Source organism: Mesoplodon mirus (assembly GCF_964341445.2).
Source record: "Mesoplodon mirus genome assembly, chromosome: 4".
Lineage (NCBI taxonomy): Eukaryota > Metazoa > Chordata > Mammalia > Artiodactyla > Ziphiidae > Mesoplodon > Mesoplodon mirus.
Window position 1 is genome coordinate 104,334,777 of NC_138979.1, and position 23,196 is coordinate 104,357,972.

The window sequence follows — 23,196 nt, forward strand, 5'->3', positions numbered from 1 at the left end:
ATTCCTTAATACTGAGAGGAGCTTTACAGAGGATTTTCGTTTTCATAGTAGCAAACCAATTCATGCCAAAGATAGAATTTATAGAACAAAAGTATGAAATGGCTTTATCTGAAAGTAGGAAAGAGCTGTGTCTAAAATGTTCAAGATTTACAGAAGAGACATGTTAATGAGAGACAAGGTTCCTCGCTGCTATGAACTACCCTCAGCCCTCCATGGAGCACTGAATAAGCATGTCTGCTGTGGTTTGTTTCAGATGGTTAGCTCTTTTCCTGTCTCTGAAAGCCTCCTACAGGCTCCATCAGCTGCGCTCCTGGGGAGAGCCAGAAGGGGAGAGCCAGCAGAAATATCTGAGAAACAAGGATTTCCTTCTTGGGGTTAATTTTCCACTCTCCTTTCCCAACCTTTCCAGCTGCCCTTTGTTAAAGGTAAGCAATTATTTCAGCATCAGTTATCTGTGTAGTACTCCCTTCCCTTTTCTTTGAATCAATAAAAGTAATAAAGTAAATGAAGACCTGAGGGAGCCAAAAAGTTCCCAGAGGAGTGGGAGCAGTGTAGCATTTTATAGCTTATTACATATCACTTAATAGACATTTTATGTGTGTGTGTATGTGTGTGTATATATATATATATATATTTTTTTTTTTAATATATGTTTTGTATATAACTTTACTGTGAAGTACACAGATCTTAAGTGTACAACTCTTTGAATTTATACATGTGTATACACTTGTGTAACAACTGCCTAGATTAAGGTATAGAATATTTCCAGCACCCAGAAGTCTCCCTCATACTTCTTCCCATTTGAAACCTCTAGTTCAGAACAAACCAACAAATAAAAATAAAGGTAATCACTATTCTACTGCTATCATCCCAGATTATTTTACCCTGTTTTTGAACTTAATGTAAATGGAATGATCCAATGTGTACTCTTTTGTGTCTGGCTCCTTTCCCTCAATTATTTTGTCTGTAAGATTCATCCATGTTGCACTGTAGCATTCTTCTTTAATGCTATGAAGTGTTCCATTGTCTGTTTCTAATCACAATTGATTAATCTACTGTTTTTTATTTTATTTATTTATTTGGCTGCATCAGATCTTAGTTGCGGCATGCAACTAAATGGGATTGCTGTATCATCACGTATACGTATGTTTAGATTTAGTTCCCACTGCCAAACATTTTTCCAAAATGGTTTTTCAAAGTTAAACTCCCACCAGCAATGTGAGAGATTTATTCTTGTAAATCTTGCCTACCCTTGGTATTGTCGGCCCATTTTTGTTGAATTTGTGATTTTCAGTTGCATTTCCATGGAAAGTAATGATGTTGAGCACTTTTTCATATAACTGTTTGCCATTGTATAGTAGGTAAGGGGAAAAGGGATAGGAAATAAGTGATAGGTGATAGGTGCAGATTCAGATCATGTGAGGCCTCATAGGTTAATGCTAAGGATTTGGGTTTTATTCTGAATGAAATGGGTGTAACACTGGAGAGTTTTAATAAGAGACTTGATGTTTATATATTATAGTTCTTCAACTAGATTAAAAGTTTAGAAGGTAGAACTTTTTCTTTGTATCCTCTAGAAAATTTAATGTGTCATCAGTCATACAGCTATCGAATGTAGGCTGTTCTTTGGCTGCATCTGGTTATTTGCCCCCTGTATACTGAAGAACCTGTATGATTTCCTTTTCTTCTGTTTTCCCAGTTGGTTTCTCACGCATTGCTCCATATACTTTTTTGGACTCTGAAGATAAGATCGTTAATGCAGAAGGAGAATAGAATTGGGTTCCAACCTGTTTGGAATAATATAGTCAGTTGTGGCAAGGTGACTTCCTACTAGTGAATACTGATATGTCTAATGAAGAGTTGCTTAACCTCTGTAGACCAATTTCCTTACATTTGGTACTCTGTATTACTACAGTTAAAATTTTTTTACTAGTTTTATTTTTGGTACAGAGCGCACCATTCTACCAGGGGTTTTTTATGCTCTATTATGTAGATAACTGCATCTTACTTAACACTGAAAGATAAGCTTCACTTATTTGTAGTCTTCTCCTTTATGAAAATACAGTAGTGTGTTCAGAGCACCTGTTCAGTGAGGTCCTTATATCAATTAATTTCCTGAGAAATTTAGATATGGGCAATATGCTTTATGTGAAACTGGTTTTTCCAAAGTTAGTTTCACTTCCATGTCCTCTTTACTTTTATTTTGTGTTATAGATAGACCTTTGCTCTTGTAGTGGCTTAGAATGTACACCGAGTTACTGAGCCACAGGTAGCTGAAAGCTAATCATGTATTTTGTAGAGATGCTGTTCTGCTTTTGGTCTCACCATCCTTATCTCCAAAATACATGTGTTGAAATACCAATGTATCTTGCCAGAGTTGGTTGATATATCTGTTCTAAGAAATATTTGCTTTCAACTAAGCAGAATAATCTTTACATGATATCTAGCCTTAAAGGTTAGACTGGGTTCTGAATGAAGAATCATTTTGTTGAAGCTCCATGTGTAACAATAAAAATATAATAAAGCCCATTATATCTGTGGCTTTTGAAGTCTGACCATGACTCACAAGAATATTTTACACCACCTGTAGTTATGTAGATATATCAGATATTACATACATATATAAATATTACACATCCATAAATTTTTAAGACAAAATATTCACACAACAGTATTTACCCTCCTTCAGTGCACAGTTTTTTCCTTTTGTTTTTCTTAATGTTAGTTGGAACCTACTAAAAAATGATTTCATGACCCTACTACTCACAGTTTGAAAAATACAGCATTCAGTGACTGCATGATATTAGAATAGCAAGGGGACTAGGTAAAGAAAGTCACCATATAGAAAGATTCTGGATCATTCTTTTTAATAGTAAGAATGGAAAGAAACTGACATTTTGGGACTTCAGGAAGGTCTCACTTTCTGAATATGAAAGAGACCACCAGAAGTCACTCAGAGAGCAATATGCACATTTCATTGCAGAGTTACCCTGACATGTAGTTAGTGATCAAGGTCCATCTCTGTCTTAGTATATTTTGGCATATACCTGTTATATCCCTCCTATTCAGAGATAATATAAATAAAGTGAAGTAATTTTGAAAAAACCCAATTCAAACTTGAGCAAAGTAGTTTATTATGCGAACTGTCCCCCAAGAATGGCTTTGTTAGAATATGCCTATTACCACTATTGTACTGTTTCTCACACTAATTTCTCCAAACTGAGTCTTTCTTTCTCTCTTCCTCCCTCCCTCCCTTCCGTTTATGGCTGCGTTGGGTCTTCCTTGCTGCGCATGGTCTTTCTCTAGTTGCAGTGAGCGGGGGCTACTCTTCATTGCGGTGCGCGGGTTTCTCATTGCGGTAGATTCTCTTGTTGCGGAGCCCGGGCTCCAGGCTTGTGGGCTTCAGTAGTTGTGGCATGCAGGCTCAGTAGTTGTGGCTCACGAGCTCTAGAACACAGGCTCAGTAGTTGTGGCACACGGGCTTAGCTGCTCCGCGGCATGTGGGATCTTCCTGGACCAGGGCTCAAACCCATGTCCCCTGCACTGGTAGGCTTATTCTTTTTTTTTTTTTTTTTTTGCGGTACGCGGGCCTCTCACTGTTGTGGCCTCTCCCATTGCGGAGCACAGGCTCCGGACGCACGGGCTTAGCGGCCATGGCTCACGGGCCCAGCCGCTCCGTGGCATGTGGGATCTTCCCGGACCGGGGCACGAACCCGTGCCCCCTGCATCGGCAGGCGAACTCTCAACCACTGAACCACGAGGGAAGCCCTAGTAGGCTTATTCTTAACCACTGCGCTACCAGGGAAGTCCCGAACTGAGTTTTTCTTATTCAAGAAGTATTTTAGAGAATATTACATTGTCTGTTTTGCAAAGAAGGATAGAGAAGGAAATTTTGAACACCTAATCCTTCACAACAGATTTCCAAAATTCCTTTGTTAGGAGTATAAAGTAAAAGCTAAAACTTAAGATGCATGATATTTTAGCATACATACACACATCGGAAACACACTTCCAGATTTCATAGTCTGCTGTAATCCTGCCAGTTTACAGTTTTTCACAAAAATATGATTAACAAAAATGAGTCTTTTTTCAAAGGTAACTCTTCAAGTATGGACAGCAGTGGTGAGACTTAAATATAATAATTATCTGTCTTGCTGATGTTTGGATTTGTCAGTTGGATTTAGATACAAGGTCTTGGATTCTTTTTGTTTGTTGCTTTGTGTGGGATAAATTCATCATGTATGTGCTTTGTGCCTTTTCCTGACATGACTTGTTTGTTGTCATTGAAATCTACAAAAATACTTCTGGCATTATTAATACAATTTACAGATCCTCTGGAAGATTCCTTTGCTTATACAGGGACCCTACTACTGTGGAATCAGAGAGAAAAATTTTTATTTTCACAGAAAACAAACTTAAAATTCTGCTTACTAGTTTTAGCAAATGTCCTGAAAATATGACTTGAGAGGTATTTGCTATCATTCATATGGTGAATTAGAACCTCAGGAAGACAAAGAAAAGTCTTGAAAGATTAGAAAAGGACTGACATATAAATGTGGGTCCATTAAAGCTTGAGGAGGTAGGAAGAAAACTTGGAAATGATAACCAGTACCCTAATCAATTATTAGAGAGTTAAAAAATTTTTCTAATGAAATTAATTAACAACCATTTGAATTCATGAGTCTAAGAAGCAGCTAAGTTGATTCTGAAAATATGACCATTTGCTTTCCTTTAGTAAACAACAGGCCAAGGAGATTAGAGAGACAGAGAGAAATAATAGGTACAATATATTTTTAAAAATATAAGCCTTTTTCTTATTGCCTTGGCTATTCTTCTAGAGATACTAACATACATATAGGAAAGTGCACAAATCATAAGTGTACATACAGCTTGATAACTTCACAAAACACTGTCAGAACTCTACCTCAGAGGCCCCTTTGTGCCCACTTCCATTCATTGTTCCTCCTCAGTGTCCTCCCCGTAAGAGTTACTATAGGCAAATATTTGGGTGGCTTATAGTTTTTATTATTACAGATAGTGCTGCTGTGAACATTACTGTACACACCTTTTAATGAAAATTCATATGTATTTTGTGGGGTATATATATCTAGTAGTCAAATTGCTGGGTCATAGGGTATACATGTGGTCATCTATAATAGGTTATGCCAGACAGTTTTTTAAAGCAGTTGTGCCCATTTTCATTCCCATTAACAGTGTATAAGAGGTTCTAGTTGCTCCATGTCCTTGCCAGAATGTGACATTATTTTGTCTGTTCATTTTAGTCCTGCTATGTGGTAGTATCTCACTGTGGCTTTAAATTATATTTCCCTTATGGATAATGATATTGAGTACCTTTTCTAATGCTCATTGGCCATTTGGATAACCTCCTTTATGAAATGCTTATTTGAGACCCTTGCTTATTTTTCTGTTAGTCTGTCTGTATTTTTCGTGGTGTTTTGTAGTTCTTTATGTATTACAGAGGTCTTCTACTCTGTAGCTTACTTTATCACTCTAAATATTGTCTTCTGTTGAATCATTAGTATTTTTTGTGTTCTGTTGAAGAAATCCTTGCCTTTACCAAGGTCATAAAGATAATTCTGTTTTTCTCCAAAGGTTGTTTTGATTTACCATGGATCTACAAGAAACTGGGTTTTCAGTCTGTGTTATGGGTTGTCAATTTTTTTACTTACAGATATCCATATCCATTTGACCCAACTTCATTTGTTGAAAAGACCATCCTTGTTGCCCTGCAGCATCACTTTTGTCAAACAGGTGGCTGTATATGTGTGGGTCTGTTTCTAGACCCTGTTCTATTCCATTAGTCCATTTGTCTACCCTTGACCAGTACCACTTTATCTTAATAACTATAGCTTCATAATAAGGCTTGATAACTGATAGCACCGGTCCTCTAGCTTTGTTTTTCTTCAATATTGCCTTCACTATTCCTGGCCTTTTGCATTTTCATGTAAATTTTGAATCAGCTTATCTATCTTAGTTTAAACTCTTTTCAGCAATGCCAGTAGCCCCGTGTTTTTTGATTATGTTCCCCATTATTAAAACATTCTTTATCCATTTTGCCAATACCTATGCATTATTTCTTTTAAAATGATACATAAATAATAGCATATTAATATTATTTACATTGTGAAGCTTGCATGTAATTTCTCTGGAGACCACTGATCCCGGCAGTTAAAAGAAGGCTAATTGAATAAGGAATGTTAATAGAGGGGAGGACACACTATTTACTGGAGAAAGTACTCTTTTTGTTCCAAACACTCTTCACTCTTTCCCTCCTGCTGTTTTCACTTGTTTGATCCCAAGGGCCAATGGGATTGAGTGAATGGGTCCATTAATTTGTATGTATATCAGAAGAGCTTATTGATTGAATGAATCTCCAGTGGTTGAATGTGATCTTGGCTTAAGGGTTGGGGTTTTTCTAATGTTCTTTCATAATAGCCTCCTCCCAGTGTCAGTCTACTCCCACAGAGAAAAAGCACATGTAATTAATGTTGTTTACAAACCTGTCACGCATCAGTGCCTGTTGTGGGCAAGGTGTGTTAACAGTCATGGTCTCTTATTTTCTGGTTTGAAAACTCATTCATGTATATAGTAAAAAGACATGCACAAGGTTAAAAGGACTTTAAAAATAGAAATGATTCAAGATCAGAGATGAAAGAAAACATAATTAACTGCCAAAATAATGTTAGATGATTAGTGGTAAAGTTCAGGATAGGAGATCACTTTAGGTTAAAATGGACAAAAAACTCTTTTATAGAAATGGTATTGTTTAAGTTGGATCTTGAGTGGTAGGGACCTGGGTAGAAGGAAGGATTTTCCAAGTTGAAGATTTGAGCCAAAATACAGAGCAGTAGTGAGAAAAAAGGCCAGAAAGGTAAGTCACCTTTTCTCCCAAAGAATCTTTGAATGCCAATTTATTGGGGTTTAGATACTAAACCAGGAGTTTCAGCCCTTTTTTGGCTCACCTTCTTCAATAGATGCTACAGTTGTAATCCTGGGGGAATAAAGTTTTGGTGGCTACTATCAAGCCATGGGAAGGAATAATCGGGTAGTTGGTTTTAGGAAGGCTGTTAAATCATTCAAGTCATTACAGCACATCAGTGGGAATCTCTGCCATTGGTACTTGATGACTAATCTCAAGAGTGTGATAACAGGAAAGATTGGATGTGGGAATCCATGTTAAGGAGGGTATTAAACTAAAGTTCCAAGTATCAGGTACAAAGGACCCAACAGAAATAGTTGTAACCAAAAGATGGTGAAGAAAGGGTGAATGGACTCTGATTGATTTGGATATGGATGAGCACTGGCAGTGAAGGAGTAACTTCCAAAACCCAGAGTTCAAGAGAGAATTCAGAGGGAGTGCTGAATTCTATATCAAGTTTAAAGTGAACACTTAGGAATGAGATTAGGAGCTCTTTGATGTTATGAGTGCAGATATAACAGAGAAGGCCCAGGTTCAGGGATTTACAAGGAGAAAGATTCTGGTTAGGAAATAGGTAATGAGATGTGACAGTTAAAAAGAATAGGAAGACATTTCAGGAGGGACAGTTGGTTTTAACTAAAAGCTGAGTTTGTAAGAGAGAGGAGACTCAGATTTGAAGACGAAAGAGGAAGAAAAGGCAGCTAAGAGGGAAATCAAACATGCAAGAAAGATGATTGATAGGGGATGCAAAAGTGGTTAACTACCCTTTTTGTATGGTAGAAAACCAGTGAATACAGGTAGGAGCTCTATAATTAATAGAAAGATATTTCTCTAATACAAAGAATATTTTACAATGTCCAGAAAGACTGAAACCAAGCTTAACATGAAAAAAAAAAAAAAGTGCTGTTAAACAGTTCTGTCATTTTGGACTTCCTGGTGGTCCAGTGGTTAAAGCTCCATGCTTCCAGTGCAGGGGGCACAGGTTCAGTCCCTGGTCAGGGAACTAAGATCCCACGTGCTGCATGGCAGGACCATAAAAACCCACAATTCTGTCATTTTTTTTCTTTCTTTTTTTTCTTCATTTCTTTTTCCCCCCAAGTGTGAGAACAGAATTTAGATGTTTGGACACAGTCCCTCTTGTCTTTGTGGTCGGGTTATTTTAAGCACCTTGCACTTACAAGGTTAAATAAATGTTTACTGAATGACTTAGTAAGTCTTGGTGCATTGTATTAGTGTTGTTTTTCCCTTTGGAACTTTGTGTTTTGTTATCTGAGGGAATGTCCTCCACCCTAAAATTAGAAGTATAGTCTTCCTCTGTATTTAAAATAGAATTTTGTGAAGAGTTCTAACTTTTCCTTGGAGGTTGGGAAATATGGGTGGCATTGCTAATTTGTTTGATCATGCATTGAGTTTATTGCACATTAGTTATTTTTGCCCTGCATTTGAGCTGAGAACTAGAGGCATTTCTTGGGAGTGAGAAATATACCAGCAGAAAGAAGCTAATTTTTAGACATCTTCAAAAAGGGCGTCAGTTGTGGATATTAGCCCCTGTAGTAGTTATCTATACCTATATAACAAATTACCCACAAATCTAGCAGCTTAAAACAATGAACATTTTTAATATCTCATAGTTTATGTTGGTTAAGAACTTGGGAGCAGCTTAGGTAGGTGATTCCGACTCAGAAAATCTTATGAAGTTGCAGGCAGGATATCAGCTAGGGTTGCAGTTACCTGAAAGATTGACTGAAGCCATAGTTTCTGCTTACAGGTTAGCTCACTTATATGCCTGGTTAAGTTGGTGCTGGCTGTTGGCTGGAGGACTCTGTTCCTCAATGTGTGGACTTTTCCATGGGGCTGCTTCAGTGTCCTCATGGCATGGCAGCTGGCTTCCCCCAGAGTGGGTGATTCAAGAGAGAGAGCAAGGAGGAGCCTCAATGCCTTTTGTATTAGTTACTTCATTACCACGTTTGTTTGGGTATTCCCTGTTCTGAGATTTTGGCTTAGGCGACAGATGGGTTCTGACTGTGACACTATGAAAGTTCTTAAATTGGAAGGGATGCTGGTATCACCTCTCCTTGTTCTCCATGTTACCTGTCTGTTCACAGTTTTATTAGCTACTGCAAATGCAGTATAATATGTGTCATTCATCTTCAACCGGAATTCATTGCTCATAAGCCCTAACTCCTTGTGAGCAAATTTTTTTTCATTGCAAGCTCTGTTTTTTTCTGTATCTTGCATTTTCATTTGATTTGCCAACTTAGTTCTGATTGTGTAACTTTGATTATTTGTAAACATAATGCTGAAGAGATGCTGTTTCTCCAAATCCTTGTTTTGCTTTCTTTTGTGATACTGTGAAGTAGAGTAGCCTTGTTTAATACGCAAAGTAAACACAAATTTATGTTTCAGTGTTTTGATGGGAGAACATGAATCCGGCTTCCATGTTCAAGATCAGTCTTAAAAGTAAAGTTGGGGATTATTCTTAAGCAGACAAACCTGAGAGAAGAGACAAGGGGAAATGCTAAAATTGGAAGCGAGTGCCAGGTCTCTTTTACTATTCAAAAATAATTTTGAGTAAAATTCCTTTGGAGCTACCAGATTAACTTTGAATTAATTTTTCCATATTCACCTTTATCCTCTTATTGCAGAAAACCCTTCATCCTGTTCTCTTCTGCGCCTTCATTTGTTTTATGAAAAGTAGTAGGTATTGTTCCAGCAGCCTGTCTCCTAAATACAGCTTCCTATCATCAGATCAAGGTGAAGGCTTTGTTCTTATTCCTCTGAGGAGATAGTTAATGAATGTTGACTTACCTACATGTTGTCATCTTGTTCTTGGTAAGCTATCTTAAATCACATACTACCTGAGTTATATTCAGCAGTCTAACCCAATCCTCTCATCTTCCTTGCCACCCATGGACGTGAATGAATCTGAACAGTGAGAAGCTCTTCCCGCCACTGAGCGTGCCTATAAAACTCTTCTTACCCTGCAGTGAATATTAAATTTGAATTCTGTGTTACAGAGTTCAAGGAAGTACCATTCTCATAATGCTGGCTTTGGGATGGTACAAAAACATCAGGGAACTAGGAACTAGGCTAAGGACATGGATCAGATGACACTTAGGGTACTTTGAACGAAGTTTAGGGCCTTTTAAACTCTCTTACTTGATGTGAATGCTTTTCTGATATTTCCTTTTCTTGTGATGCTTGTAGAACAAAAGCCAGCATGATTCTGTGTTGTCCTCTTAACCTCATTGTTCTCTACCCTGCTTTACTGGTGATGAGTTCAAGAAGGAATAGCATTTAGTTAAAAAATTTTATGAATTCATTCTCACACACCTCCCTCCCCACTGTAGGCTCTGACCAGAGCTCCTTTCTTGTACAGGTTTACAAGGGTTAGAGTGCAAGTCTCACACATATGAATTTTTTTTCTTTTTAATCTTATTTTGCTTAGAAGAATAAAGACAAAAACCAGAGTCTGTAGGAAATACACCATTTAGCCATCTTTTGGGGAGGCAGAACAGATTTTATACTGTATCCAGTTAAATACTATGTTAAAAATGATAATTGGCAGAAACAGTACCAGCATTAATTTCATTTCCTGTCCCAGTCTTAGTGAAACTGTTGTCATGGTTATGGTCTGCTTAGGCATTACATGTGTTGAAAGCTTTATATACTCTACAACTCTAGTGAGCCAACTAACTCATAGAAATTGAGGGCATTTCAGATTTTGCAATTTAAAATATACAGGACTTCCCTGGTGGTCCAGTGGTTAGGACTCTGTGCTCCCAGTGCAGGGGGCCCAGGTTCGATCCCTGGTCAGGGAACTAGATCCTGCATGCCTCAACTAAAAAGATCCTGCAGGCTGTAACTAAGACACAGCACAGTCAAAAAGAAAAAAAAAAAAAAAAGATTTAAAAATATATATACAAAAGAATCTAAACATAAAGAGTTATTTTGAAAAGAGTGGTATGTGTTTTAAGTTTTAAACACTATACTCTATTAAATGCTTAGAGAGCTTAGAATGGCTATTGATGAAGAATCTCCCAAACAGGAAGTTTCCAAAAACTCTTCTACTGGAGGTTAATTTGCAACTGCAGTATCTATATCATCATTTCCTGGGATCATGAGAGCTGCCAGTACCCCTTGTGGAAAGCTCTGGGAATCCGTTGTTTTCAGAGTTTTTCTGTATTTTATTTCCCCCTTTTTGTTTGGTTACTTAGAATATCTGTGAAAATAGAATCCATGCAATCTTAGCAATTGATCTATAAACCTTACACCCTTTCATTTTAAGTGAGACCTTTTCTCTATATCTGAGTTTGACGTGTTCTTTAAGAGCAAAAACAGAAAATTAATTTCTAAGTAATGAAGACCTAACGTTAGCATAAGTATTCTTTTTAATTTTAAATAAGGCTTGGAAAGCAAAGAACGGCCCCTTGTTAAGTGGACAAGTATGTATCTGAGGGGAAAACATCTGTGTGTTCTCTGTGCTTCACTGTGGCAGGTAGTGTACAGCTGAGGGGCCTATCATACTGCCCTGTTGTTTTTCACTTGAGACTTTTGCATGGTGCCAAAAGACTCTACAAAAGCCTTCCTTCGCTGCTGTGTGTATATTGTAGTACTGGCAGCAAGACATACACAGTTGCCAGTGCCTACAGGGTAGTAAGATACTCAAGAACATGAGGAAGGGACAACAGAAGAGCAAAAACTGTGACCACATTATTACCAAGTCACATCTCTCATTGTGTGACATTGTTTCTTTTTTTCTAATTTGTTTTAGGCCAAAGTAGACTAAAGAAGTAATGAATCTTCTTTTCTGCACCCTCCTCCCGGCCCCCTGCATCCTACACAGTGGTGCCTAAGGTGTCCTTTGTGTTCTTCTCTATTAAGCATTAAAATTTTCTGTATCTAGCAGTACCTAGCAGTTCATGTCATTATGTGAAGGGAATGTGGATAGTATGGTACCAAGGACCACCTGTGCTAAGGAAGATTTGATGGAACCAGTGTTAAGAGAAAATGATCTAGAAAAGTATAGATTGAGTGAAGCGTACTGGGGGTAGTCAGGGTTTCTCTACAGCTAAGGCTTGTGTATGTTGAGCTAGTGAATCATTTTTTAAATCTGGAATCAGCTACATATCACCTTGATTTAGTGACTGCCAATGAGAAGCCTGTCTTAACCTAGCTGATATAAGACAAGTGAACATGTTCTAATTTAGGAATGACCACCCCGGAAATAAAATTATCATTAGACTTTTTCCAGAAAGGTATCACAAGCAAAATATTGTGTTAAAAAGACTCCCTATCGTGATTGTTGTATCCCTTATTAATAACTACAATGTTGGAGAGAAAATAATTGAAGGAAATGGTCATTCTTTCATCTCTTATCTGTTGGATTTTGCCATTTAAGAATACTGAAAATGAGGTTGACTTTAAGAGATCCCTCCCTGAGACATTGTTTAGATACTGCTCTTTAGGAGTATAAGAAATAGGAGTATAAGAAGCTCCTTTTACAAAGATAAAGTGATAACGGATACTGCTCTTTAGAAGTTAGTAAAGAATTCAGAAGTCTCTAGGCCAGCCACTGCTGCTATCTCAGCCGCCTGGGTGGCAGTGGACCCCCCAGCTAGCAGCCCTGAACTACGACAGATACGAGCAGCGGTTGCTAGGCTTGTGTCATCTCTTCACCCTCAGGAGGAGCAAGAAGAGCTATTACTAATAATCAGAAGTGAACTTTCGGAAAACAAGAAAATTGGCTACTTTTTTTTTTTTTTTTTTTACTTTCATCTATGTATCAGCAATAGGATTTTTTTAGTAATGATCCTAGCTCGTCAGTATTCAGTATTGGAAGAACAGGGTGACACCTGGTCTATTGATCTTCATAATGATCCTCACACTAGGCATTCAGATGATAATGGAGATAAACATGTAGAGAGGTGGATAAATCTCAGTGCAGATGCTACCCAACATAAAGATGAGAACACAGATACTGTTGAAAAACGATATCAGAAGATTAATGTTCTTTTCTGGTTAATGATGGGACCTAAACATCTAGAGGAAAATGTCAAACATATCAAAGCTACACGAGTCCAGCATTGTACTAAAGTGTTGTAAAGACTTCCATGCAGTGTGATTAGAAATCACTGAAGACGTCCCAACTCTGCGGGAAACATTTAAAAGCCTTTCACTTCTTTCATGCCCATTATTTAGAAGGTGCTGATTGCTTCATGAAAGCAGATTATGATACACCTGTCCTACTAGGCAACTTGAAATGGCTTCTTTCAAACTGTGATCCTGAAGAACCCATGTACTTCAGGAGGAAATATATACTAAACAAAGAAGCTTTGAAGAGATTTGGTACTGGACACTTTCGGTATTGGAATTGTAACTGTTATTCTCCTGCAGAGGGTCCTGGTTACTGTTCATCTTGCAGTTTTTTGTATTATCTTCATTCATATGATTATTTAGGTTACCAACCTGTCTTGAGAAACCAGTAAGACAAATAAATGAAATAATTGAGAATGAAGGTCCAAAGATAAAATGTCTAATATTGAACTGAATAAAGAATTGCACCTGCAATATATTGATACAACACTGTAATCCCACTGACAAATTCTTTGTATGTGAACATTCCATACTTAAAAATCTTTCATATGAATGGCTGCAAACTGAAGCTTTAACATGAGCTTTAAGTCTGTTAAAATGAATTGATACAGTAATGTAAGTTTTTAATTTTTTAAATGGTAGTTAGGTTAGAGGAACTAAAAAGATATTGTTTCCTGTTCCTGACCACTTTTATTGATGTCTCCAAATAAATAGAACTTCTAACCTTGCTAGAACTATACTGCACTGTTGTACACACGTGAAATACTAGACAGATCTGCCTAAAAGAAAAATTTAGGAGGAAATATTATTGGTCATCTTTTTTAACTCAAGACAAATGGGTTTGTATTCACAGTTTAACAAATGAACCAAACTTCCCCTGGCATACACAAAATGTTGTTTTGTCTAATGAAAATTTTGCTGTAACTATTTATAATAAACAGAATCTCTTCCAGAAAAGGCAGAATTAGAGATGACATTTACCTAAGGTACATTAATAAAAGCACAGTTTGAAATTAGAATGAACCTTGACTCTATGTGATATTTTTTCTGTTTTGCTTACATTAAATAATTGTCAATAGCACTAATTTGCATTTTTGTTTTGTAGTCTCTGGTTTTCAGCAGCCACTGTAAAGCAGTGAGTGGCTACTCAGACCAGGTCATCCATCAGCGGAGATCAGCTACCTCCTCGCTTCGTTGCTGCCTGCTCACTGAGCTGCCATCTTTTTTGTGTGTGGCCAGTCCACGAGTAAGTGCCACAGGAGGGAAGAGATAAAATAGATGGTGTTTGAAGAAATAAACCAGTTTTCAAGGGATCCATTTCTTAACCAGAACTGTTTTAAGCTATTTGGACCTTGAGAAACATATAAATGCTCGGTATTTAGAAAGGGCATCTGTGGTCCTGGCTTTCCCAAGACAGCACTCCTCACTTTGAATTGTGTTGGTTTGAGAATAGTTGTATGGTAATAGAAGTGACTTCTTTCCCTGATGTTGCTTCCGTGTAGTTCCTCTCATTTAGCCTGGGGCTCTAAACTACCATGGGAGCAAGCCATCTGTTACTAGGTAGGTTATCACCCAATAGCAGGGACAGGAACAGTGGAATATTTGAATAGAAGAGGGAGCCATTTGTCACCTGTGTTGAGGTTTTTGAGGGTTTTTTAGAGGAGGGGGCCCGATTGGGAGGGAGATTTGATCTGGCCTTATCGCCTCAGTACAGTCTCCAAATAACAAAGGGAAACATAACACTCCGGCATCAAGAAACTTCTTAGATGGTATTCTCTCGCTTTCTTCAGCAGCTCTGCCTGGACTGTGGTTCACAAGTATGTTCCCTCTGAAAAGTGACTATTGGGCCATATCCACCAGTCAGTGGTAGTAGTCTTGTTCGCAGATTGGGAGTAGTTTCTATTGTGGTTTCGACTTTGAACAGCTGTTAGATCCTTCCTGATACCCTGTTTATCAAAACAGGGCACTCTTGTGATTGCCAACAGTGTCGCTGCAAAGGCTCCCCTTGGCACGCTGTGGCTGTTTACTTCGCTTACATCTTCCACTCTTTCATGTCTCTCTGATCAGAGCCAGACAGAAACTCTCTTACAACCATGAAGCAGTACATGAAGGGGGAGAGGCAGAGTAGAGATGTGGCCAGACTGCAATTAGAGCAAAAACGAGTTTGTCTTTCCAGCTTGTTTCCATTTGCTCTAAGGGCAACTTTCAGTTAGCCAGGAGACTCTAAGAGGCTGACTTTTCTTACCCTTCTGTGTTTTTATCTTGTTTTCTTCACTCATCCTGGCAAGTCTACTGTTTTCACAGTTCCATTCAAAGAAGGTGGAGACTTTTAATTCTTCTTTGTGGTGATATTTCTCTACCATTATTTATATCAGCTTACATCCTTGACTTTATTAAGTTATCAAAGGTCAGAATCTGGCAGAGGGTCCAAAGAAAGATGATGAATGGAAATGAGATGACAGTAGAGTCCCATTGTTTCCTGCCTGCCTAGATTTCTCTGCTTGTTCTGTGCTACACAAACTTGATTCGCTAACCACTATCCACTTTGTTTGATTTATATTGATTCTCCAGAAAGTATTTGGGTTTTGTAGGTACCCAGTTCTTCCAAAGCATTCTTGGTCTTTGAAGCTTAAGTTTATCAGGGAAAAGCACTTTTTCCAGAAAACATCTAAAGCCAAGGGCTTGCATAGAAAGCTGCCTTCAAGCTTCATATTTGTATGGTTTTTTCCTTTTTACTCTCCTAATCTGTTACGTACATGGAGAGGCCTATAAGAGGAAGCCTAGATTTTTGAGAGCGGGATGTCAAGACATTTTTTACTTTTCATATTCCCCGTGTTTTATAGAGCCAGTAAAAAGTGAACTTCCCGGGCTTCCCTGGTGGCGCAGTGGTTGAGAGCCTGCCTGCCGATGCAGGGGACACGGGTTCGTGCCCCGGTCCGGGAAGATCCCACATGCCACGGAGTGGCTGGGCCCGTGAGCCATGGCCGCTGGGCCTGCGTGTCCGGAGCCTGTGCCCCGCAACGGGAAAGTGAACTGCCCTGGACTGTAACTGCATTTATGGACATAATAATTCTTCATTTATACTACTCAAAGCTCTATAGCCAACCACTCTGAAGAATAACCCCACTCTTCTGACATACTTACATATACAAACCCCCACTGTACTACTAAAGTATTGTTTCTGAGGAGCCTGACGTCTAAACTATCATGCCTGGTACTGATGTTTCCCTAAAAAACAGTAGTAACTTGAAGAAGACTGTTAGCCTAAAGGTGTGGTGGCAGGCAGGAAACAGGAGGAAGCTTTTCTCATCTGGCTGAGGGGCTCCTCCCCAGCACCCTTTCCTGTTCAGCCCCTCTTCCCACATTTGTAGAGTTTCTTCACGTAGCATGTGCTAAATCTGAAATGGGAGTAATCACCCCATAGTTAGGAGGACAGGAAGAAGAGTTTTAAACATGTCTGAATGTTTTATACACACACAAGATCTGTAGATCAGGCCAGGGGTGTGAATAAGGCAACATTTTATGAGGTATTTTAATGATCTTATATTGATTTCTAACCCATCTGCGGTGGAGAGAAACTGATTTCCTTTGACGCCTCAACCCTGGCATTGAGTTAAGACATTAATTTCCATGGCATATGCTGTGAAAACTTTAGGGTCAATTCAGGAAGAACTGTGTCACTAGGAAGGAATTATCATTAGCTTAAGAAATCATTCTGCAGGGTTAATAAACTAAGACCCTGGGAATTCATCACACCAAGAAACTGAAGCGCTTGGAGCGGTCACGCTTCCTAGAGCTAGAGCAGGAATATACATGTCCTCAGGAAGGACGCGCTGATGCTTGAGGAGGCAGCCCCTGAAGATACTATAGTTTAGGAAGTTAATGAAGCAAGAAACAGGGGTTTGCTCATGTGGGACTAAAGGGAGTATGCATTTCCATTTGTGGGGAGGCAAGAATGGGTATGTCATGCTTCATCTCCCCCTCCTTCTGAGCAATCAGGAAGGCCACTTGGGGTTAGCAGAATGGGTGGAGGCTGTTTAGGATAGAGCTGACTTAGAAAGCACAATTTAAGTAGAAATGGACCTGTTTGCCTCCTTTTGGACCTCATGAGTTCACTGCTTGCGTACTTACAACATGACACTGTATGATTCTGTATATATCTTGATCCAGGGCTCCTGCCAAATAAGCTTATCAAAACATTAAAAAATATTTCACTAAGAGCTGTGCCTTGCAAACCTCCTAGTTTTTAATCCTGGACTTGGAAGGCTATCGGCAAAATGAAATTAGAAAATAGGTGAAAGTTTATAACTGGAAAAAGTTGTCTTGTTTTTAAACTATCAGAGTGTCTAGAAATGACACTCTTTCCTGTGTCACTGTTCTCCCCCTATTCCTTCATGATTTGCTAGCTTTTGATTTTTCATCTCAAGAATATGGGCCCGAAGTTTTTATATATAACTCCAGTATATATTCTGCTTTTCTTCAAAAAAAAGAAAAATCAAAGTAAGAGGTCGGGGGGGAGGGAGGGAAGGATTGAGAGTTTGGGATTAGCAGATGCAAACTATTTTATATATAGGATTGGTAAACAACAAGGTCCTACTGTATAGCATAGGGAACTATATTCAATATCCTGTGATAAACCGTAATGAAAAAGAATATATATATGTATAACTGAGTTACTTTGCTATGCAGCAGAAATTAACACAACAATAATAGATCAATACTCAATAATCAATAATCAATCTATACTACAATAAGATTAAAAAAAAGCAGTTATCTTTGAGTGTAAAATTGGTCCATATGAGTCTCTAATTAGAAAAGATTAAGTATGCTTACTCATCTAAGAGTGTGCTTGCTGTTTGAGCTATATAGAACTGGTCATGCTTCTGTGGTTCAGACCGCTGCTTCTCAAACCATTTTTGTGGAACTATAGCCACTATTGATTGTCAGGTTCTGAAACTCATATCCTAGGTGGCAGATGTCTGCTCTGGTTTAGTATCTGCTGGGCTACTGTAGCCAGGACAAGCCATGGTGGGAGAGACCCAATTTTTTTTTTTTTTTTTGCCATATGGAAATTTATTGCTATCCTGCTTTCATCATCAAAACTTAATGATCTTGGTCTTTCCTTCTTGCCTTTGTATAAGGCCAAAAGGGAGACATTGGCTACTTTGACGACCTTAAGAGCAGACTCCAGGAATGTCACCGAGAGCATGACCTTTGCGACCAAATCCAGCAACCAGAACTTCATTATTTTCCTAAATGATGAATAAAATTCAAACAACCATCACTGGGTACAAAGGCTCTGATTTTTTTGCCATTCTTGATGAGCTGAACCCTGACACACTTCCTGATGGCAGAATTTGGCTGTTTGGCTTCAACCCCTACTTTTTCAAGCACAATTCCCTTGGCATGAGAAGCACCTCCAAAAGGGTTGGCCTTCAGGGCTGTGCCCAAATGGGCTTTCTTGTACTGTTTATCATGCCACTTCTGGTCTCGTCGGTGGCTATGGAGCTTCCTGGCAGTGCAAACACTGCGACACTTGCCCATCTTGCCAGCACCACACGCCTGAGTGAAAGACAAAACTTATTTATTTTTATTTTTATTTATGTAATTTATCCTGGTTGCACCAGGTCTTACTTGGGGCATGTGTGCTCCTTAGTTGTAGCATGCATGTGGGATCTAGTTCCCTGACCAGGGATTGAACCCAAGTCCCCTGCATTGGAGGGCGATTCTTAACCACTGCACCACCAGGGAAGTCGTGACCCAATTTTTAATCACCTACTTTGTATTTCGGTCTTTATTTGCCTGTGCTCAACTTTCGGTGGGAACGATGAATAACTTGGAAGCAAGAGAACAAACTCCTTTTGGAGTGGGTAAATGTGGTATGAGACTACCAAAACCTATTCCTAGTACTAAGTAAGCTGATTTAATGCGTGAGCTTTTCTGGGTTTTGGAGCGCCAGGGGACCCAGCTTGCTGTGACCCACTGTAGTTTTGGATCTGGACCATAGATGGCACTGCTCCCTAGCAAAATGAATTTAGCTTCATCTGTAAGCCAGAGTAGTATAGTCTTTGGTTATTGGTAAATGATGCTCTTTCTCGTTTTGGTGTTCTCTAGTTTCCAGCAGAGGTACCTGCAGCCCCACAGTCAGCTAGCTGATTGTTTATGTACCCCAAGGCAGTATTTCTCAAGGCTTGGCCTGAGATGCTGGGGTGCATGTTAAAAACCTAGAACTAGTGACTCCTACCTTAGGCCTGGATCAAAATCTGCACATTAGATAGGCTCCTAAGAAGGTTCTTATGCCCACCAATACTTGACAACCACTGCCCTGAATATTGGTGGGCATGAAAATAGAAAAGTTAGTAGCAAGGTAGATTTTTCTAAATGTCTAACTTCCAATAAATAATAGAAAGAATAGAACTACCTAACTACGTACAGCCAGTACGTTATGTTCTGATCTTTCCCATACCTCTGCCCTTGCTTCTTATATCCACATTCTTCCTATCTCTTGGTCTAGTTCCATGGTTCTTCTGAGCAATTCGCTGCTAATAATGGGACCTTAGCATTTTTATCAACCTGGGCTTACAGGTAATCACAACCTCCAAATTTTAACAAAAGGTAACCTCAGACTCCTTAACAGATGATTTCACAGACATCTGAATGCATAGCTACTTATTACAGTGGGTATAGACCCAGGTCATTAAAGAAGGATAAAACCTGTGTTTCTAAATTGGCAGGAGCCTTCTGTTCCTTTGGGGGGCAGCATTTGAATGTGAGATAAGAATTTGTGCAAAGCCTCTGCCCTAGCCAGGAAATGAATTCACTACTCTCTGGCAATTGCTTTCTCTAATCCCTACCCCGTAACGCTCCCCCGCAGCTTATGGCCTGAAAGAAAGATTCTCTTATCTTCCATTACGTTTGTCAGTCAGTAACCTGGTCAGGGAAGAGGAAAAAGAAATGTTGACAAACTTGGGAGCTTTTCCACAGAAGCCTTAAAGATAGCTTCAGATGCACCAGGAGGATACTCTTTAGTTCTTTAATGATGACTATCTCCAGCTCCCTTTATGGCCTCACCATCCTGTGTATGGCTAATAGAACTTTGCCAAAAGCACTGTCTGGCAATGAAGGGAGATGACAAAGTGATTTTATATATATATATTTGTGATGGAATTATTCCTGACCTGGTATCCCAGTTTATCTGTGAACTCCAGCACTCTTTGGATCTTTAGTTTGTTGAAAATTCATTTTATGGAGGTTGGCTTTTTACCTGGGGAAGCTCACTAAGTCAGTTATTAAGGACAGGTTAGTTTGTCAGAGCAGGGAAGTTAAAACCGCTAGTATAAGAATTATCCACATTAGTCTGATTTCAGAGTCAAAGTTCCCAAAAGGCTTAGTGGGTGTGGAAAATGTGAAAGAGCCATCTCACGTGAATCTTTCACTGCAGGTCACCGCAGTGCCATTGGATTCTTACTGCAATGACCGAAGTGCAGAATATGAGCGGCGAGTGCTGAAGGAAGGAGGGAGTCTGGCAGCCAAGCAGTGTTTGTTGAATGGGGCCCCTGAACTGGCGGCAGACTGGCTAAATCGACGGTCCCAGTTCTTTCCAGAACCAGCTGGAGGACTGTGGAGCATTAGGCCTCAGAATGGCTGGTCTTTCATCAGGATTCCAGGTGAGTCCTCCTTTCTCTTGGCATATGTTCCCAGCTTTGGCAAGGGAAGAACCAGGAAGATACTCCATGTGGTGGTTTCAGATATTCAGAATTCAAAGTTCTTGAGGTTTCTATTTCCTCTTTTACCCTTTGTGATTGTAGGTAAGAATGCTTAAGTAATTTGTGACTTGAGTGGAAATAGAAATTTTTTTTAGATTTCTGCCTAAATGCTCTCCTGTGACAAGCTTACAGCTGAGAGAGGAATACCACTCTTAGGGGTGGGGGCAGGGGTGTAGGGAAATAAACTTGGTAGGAAAGGCTTCAGGTCGAGTGAGTACAGTCGTCTTGTGCCATTGCCAGTGGAATGAATGAGAATGTCGTCACTCACAGAAAGCCTAGTTTAAGTAGCATAAACAGTGTCCTGCACGAAGCACTAGAGATCTGAATGATAACCAGAAGAAAAACAGTGTTTTGTGCCAAAATGCTAGCGGATTCCCAGACCTACTAGAGTCAAGGTCGAGGGTTGAAAGGAAACTAGGTTTTCATTTTTGCTTTAGTGAGACTACTTTTAAGGAAACCGAACACAGGGTTCATAGGCTTGTGTTCCTTGCTTACACCTGCAGGCACACTGGAGTGGTAGCTTAAAGCTATCATGTTCGTTTCAGTTGTCCAAATTCTCTGATGCTTTGATTGTATTCATCTTACTGGCACATAAAGGAAGTAAACTAGAGTTAAGGGTTCAAAAGAGAGGCTCTGCTATTTCTAAGAGATAACTGGGTTCTAGGCTTTAAGGCCTGGCTTTTCCATTTAATGTTAACTTTGTCAAGTGTCGAGGGACTTTGGGTCAACCTGTTAGTTGCTTTGGGGGTGCTTTGAACTGGAAGATACCATTTTGTGTACAAGAGCAATATGTATATGGCCTCATATCTGACTTAAAACAGAGGAAAGCAGTGGGTGAAGGTATATTGTTAGAAAATAAGGGGAAAGCCCAGGTGTAAAGCAGGCCTGAATAGTAGTAGGAATAGAGGAATAGAAGCCAGCAGGTTTGGAAACCACAGAGTCCCCGGCAGAAGATGAGCACAGGTGTTAAAAGAAGCAAGATAACAACTTATTTCTTCTTTCTCCCTTTTTCATTTTGACTCCTAAGTTCCCAGTACAGAAGGAGAAGGCTTATTGCTGGCGCTGTGGGAATCTCTTGTGGCTTTTCCTGTTCTTTGAAAGAAAAATGGACCTTGTTTAAATAGCAGGAAGTGTCTGAGTTCTTTTTGCATCGATAAAAAGCACCAGCCTCACTGGCTGTTTACTGTGAGAACCAACCAGCTCCTCACTGACCCCATTGTGCTCGGTAGACTGGCTGGGCAGGGCAGTGGGGGGTGGAGGGGTCACTGGAACCTGTATTTTATCTCTTTTTCCTCTATACTTTTACATTTTCTGTTTCCCTGGGAAGGGTTGGTTTTATTGTATTCCTTGAGAGACTGACCAAAATCTTCTGGATTTCACACCTTGAATGTCTCTCTGTGTTTCACCAAGAGAAGTGTGTACAATCCCTTCAGAAGTCTCCTCTCTTTGGAAAAAGGAGATATTATTTTATCTGTTACCCTAATTTTACTGCCATTGGATACATTCATTTTGTCGGTGACCAGGATCTTATACTGTGGTCAGTAAGAGCTTGTATCTAAGTGAAAATACTGTAAGATTGTACTGTAGGATTGTAGGAGAGATTGCAAGAAAGTAGCGTAGGTCTTTTCATTTCAACATTTTTTGAGCTTCTGTTTGAAAGAAAGGGCTGGGCACAGGTTTGACTTGGCAGAGTCAGCCTAATTTCTAGGGAATTGTGCTCTTCTTGGCTCTATGCCCTGCTTAGCAACAGGTGGTGCTCTTGTCCAGTGCAACTTTGGTAGCTCCTGAAAATTGGGTAATGGATGCCAGGCCCAGAAGGCAACAGTGTGCAGTGAAAGAAAACTGGGTTTTTTTCTGCTTAAGTGTTTTAAGGCTGTTGCTGATGTCACTTTCTTCTTGGACCTTTTCCTTCAGGCAAGTCCAAAGAAATTCAGTCCATCCACTTCCACCTCCCCCACCTAAACAATAACAAGCTAACAACAGGTGCGACTTCTTGCTTCTTTTAGGTGCATCAGAGTTCTCTTCTAAGTGTACATCTTCATCTCTGAGTTTTTCTAATCCTAGCATCAGTTTGTTCTGCTTGCAAAGTAAAGTAGATGTGGGAAGCAGGAAGGTGTGAAAACCATTAAATCATGATTTCGAGATGAATTGAAGCTTCCGAATATTCAGACACAAGACAGATTTGTATATGCTTAAATATTTGTGTTGAGGGACTATATACGAATGGAAAGAGAAGATAAGCAGGCTGCAGAAATCTGATGTGCTTAGCTTGCCCACTCTCACTCAGTGACTGAAAAATATATGGGTTTCTTTTTTTCACTTTCCTGTGCTTTTAATGAGAAAAAAAGAAACTTACTGTCTGAAGCTGATTGGTACCTCTTTGGGGGATGTTTA

General features: G+C 39.4%; 1 protein-coding gene and 1 pseudogene across 4 annotated transcripts in view; one reads left to right on the plus strand and one right to left on the minus strand.

Annotated features, from left to right (window-relative positions):
* Positions 1-23,196, plus strand: part of INO80 (INO80 complex ATPase subunit) — a 132,650-nt gene that overhangs the window by 69,984 nt on the left and 39,470 nt on the right. For all 3 annotated transcript variants that reach the window (XM_082618417.1, XM_082618418.1, XM_082618419.1), the window contains exons 24-26: positions 254-425; positions 14,142-14,282; positions 20,478-20,703. In XM_082618417.1, coding sequence (XP_082474543.1) covers positions 254-425; positions 14,142-14,282; positions 20,478-20,703 — 539 coding nt within the window. The remainder of the gene's footprint in view (positions 1-253; positions 426-14,141; positions 14,283-20,477; positions 20,704-23,196) is intronic.
* LOC309802261 (small ribosomal subunit protein uS12-like) lies at positions 14,734-18,595 on the minus strand (annotated as a pseudogene). The gene is made up of 2 exons: positions 18,099-18,595; positions 14,734-14,751 (listed from the first exon to the last, which is right to left on the minus strand). The product of its transcript is annotated as a small ribosomal subunit protein uS12-like (transcript).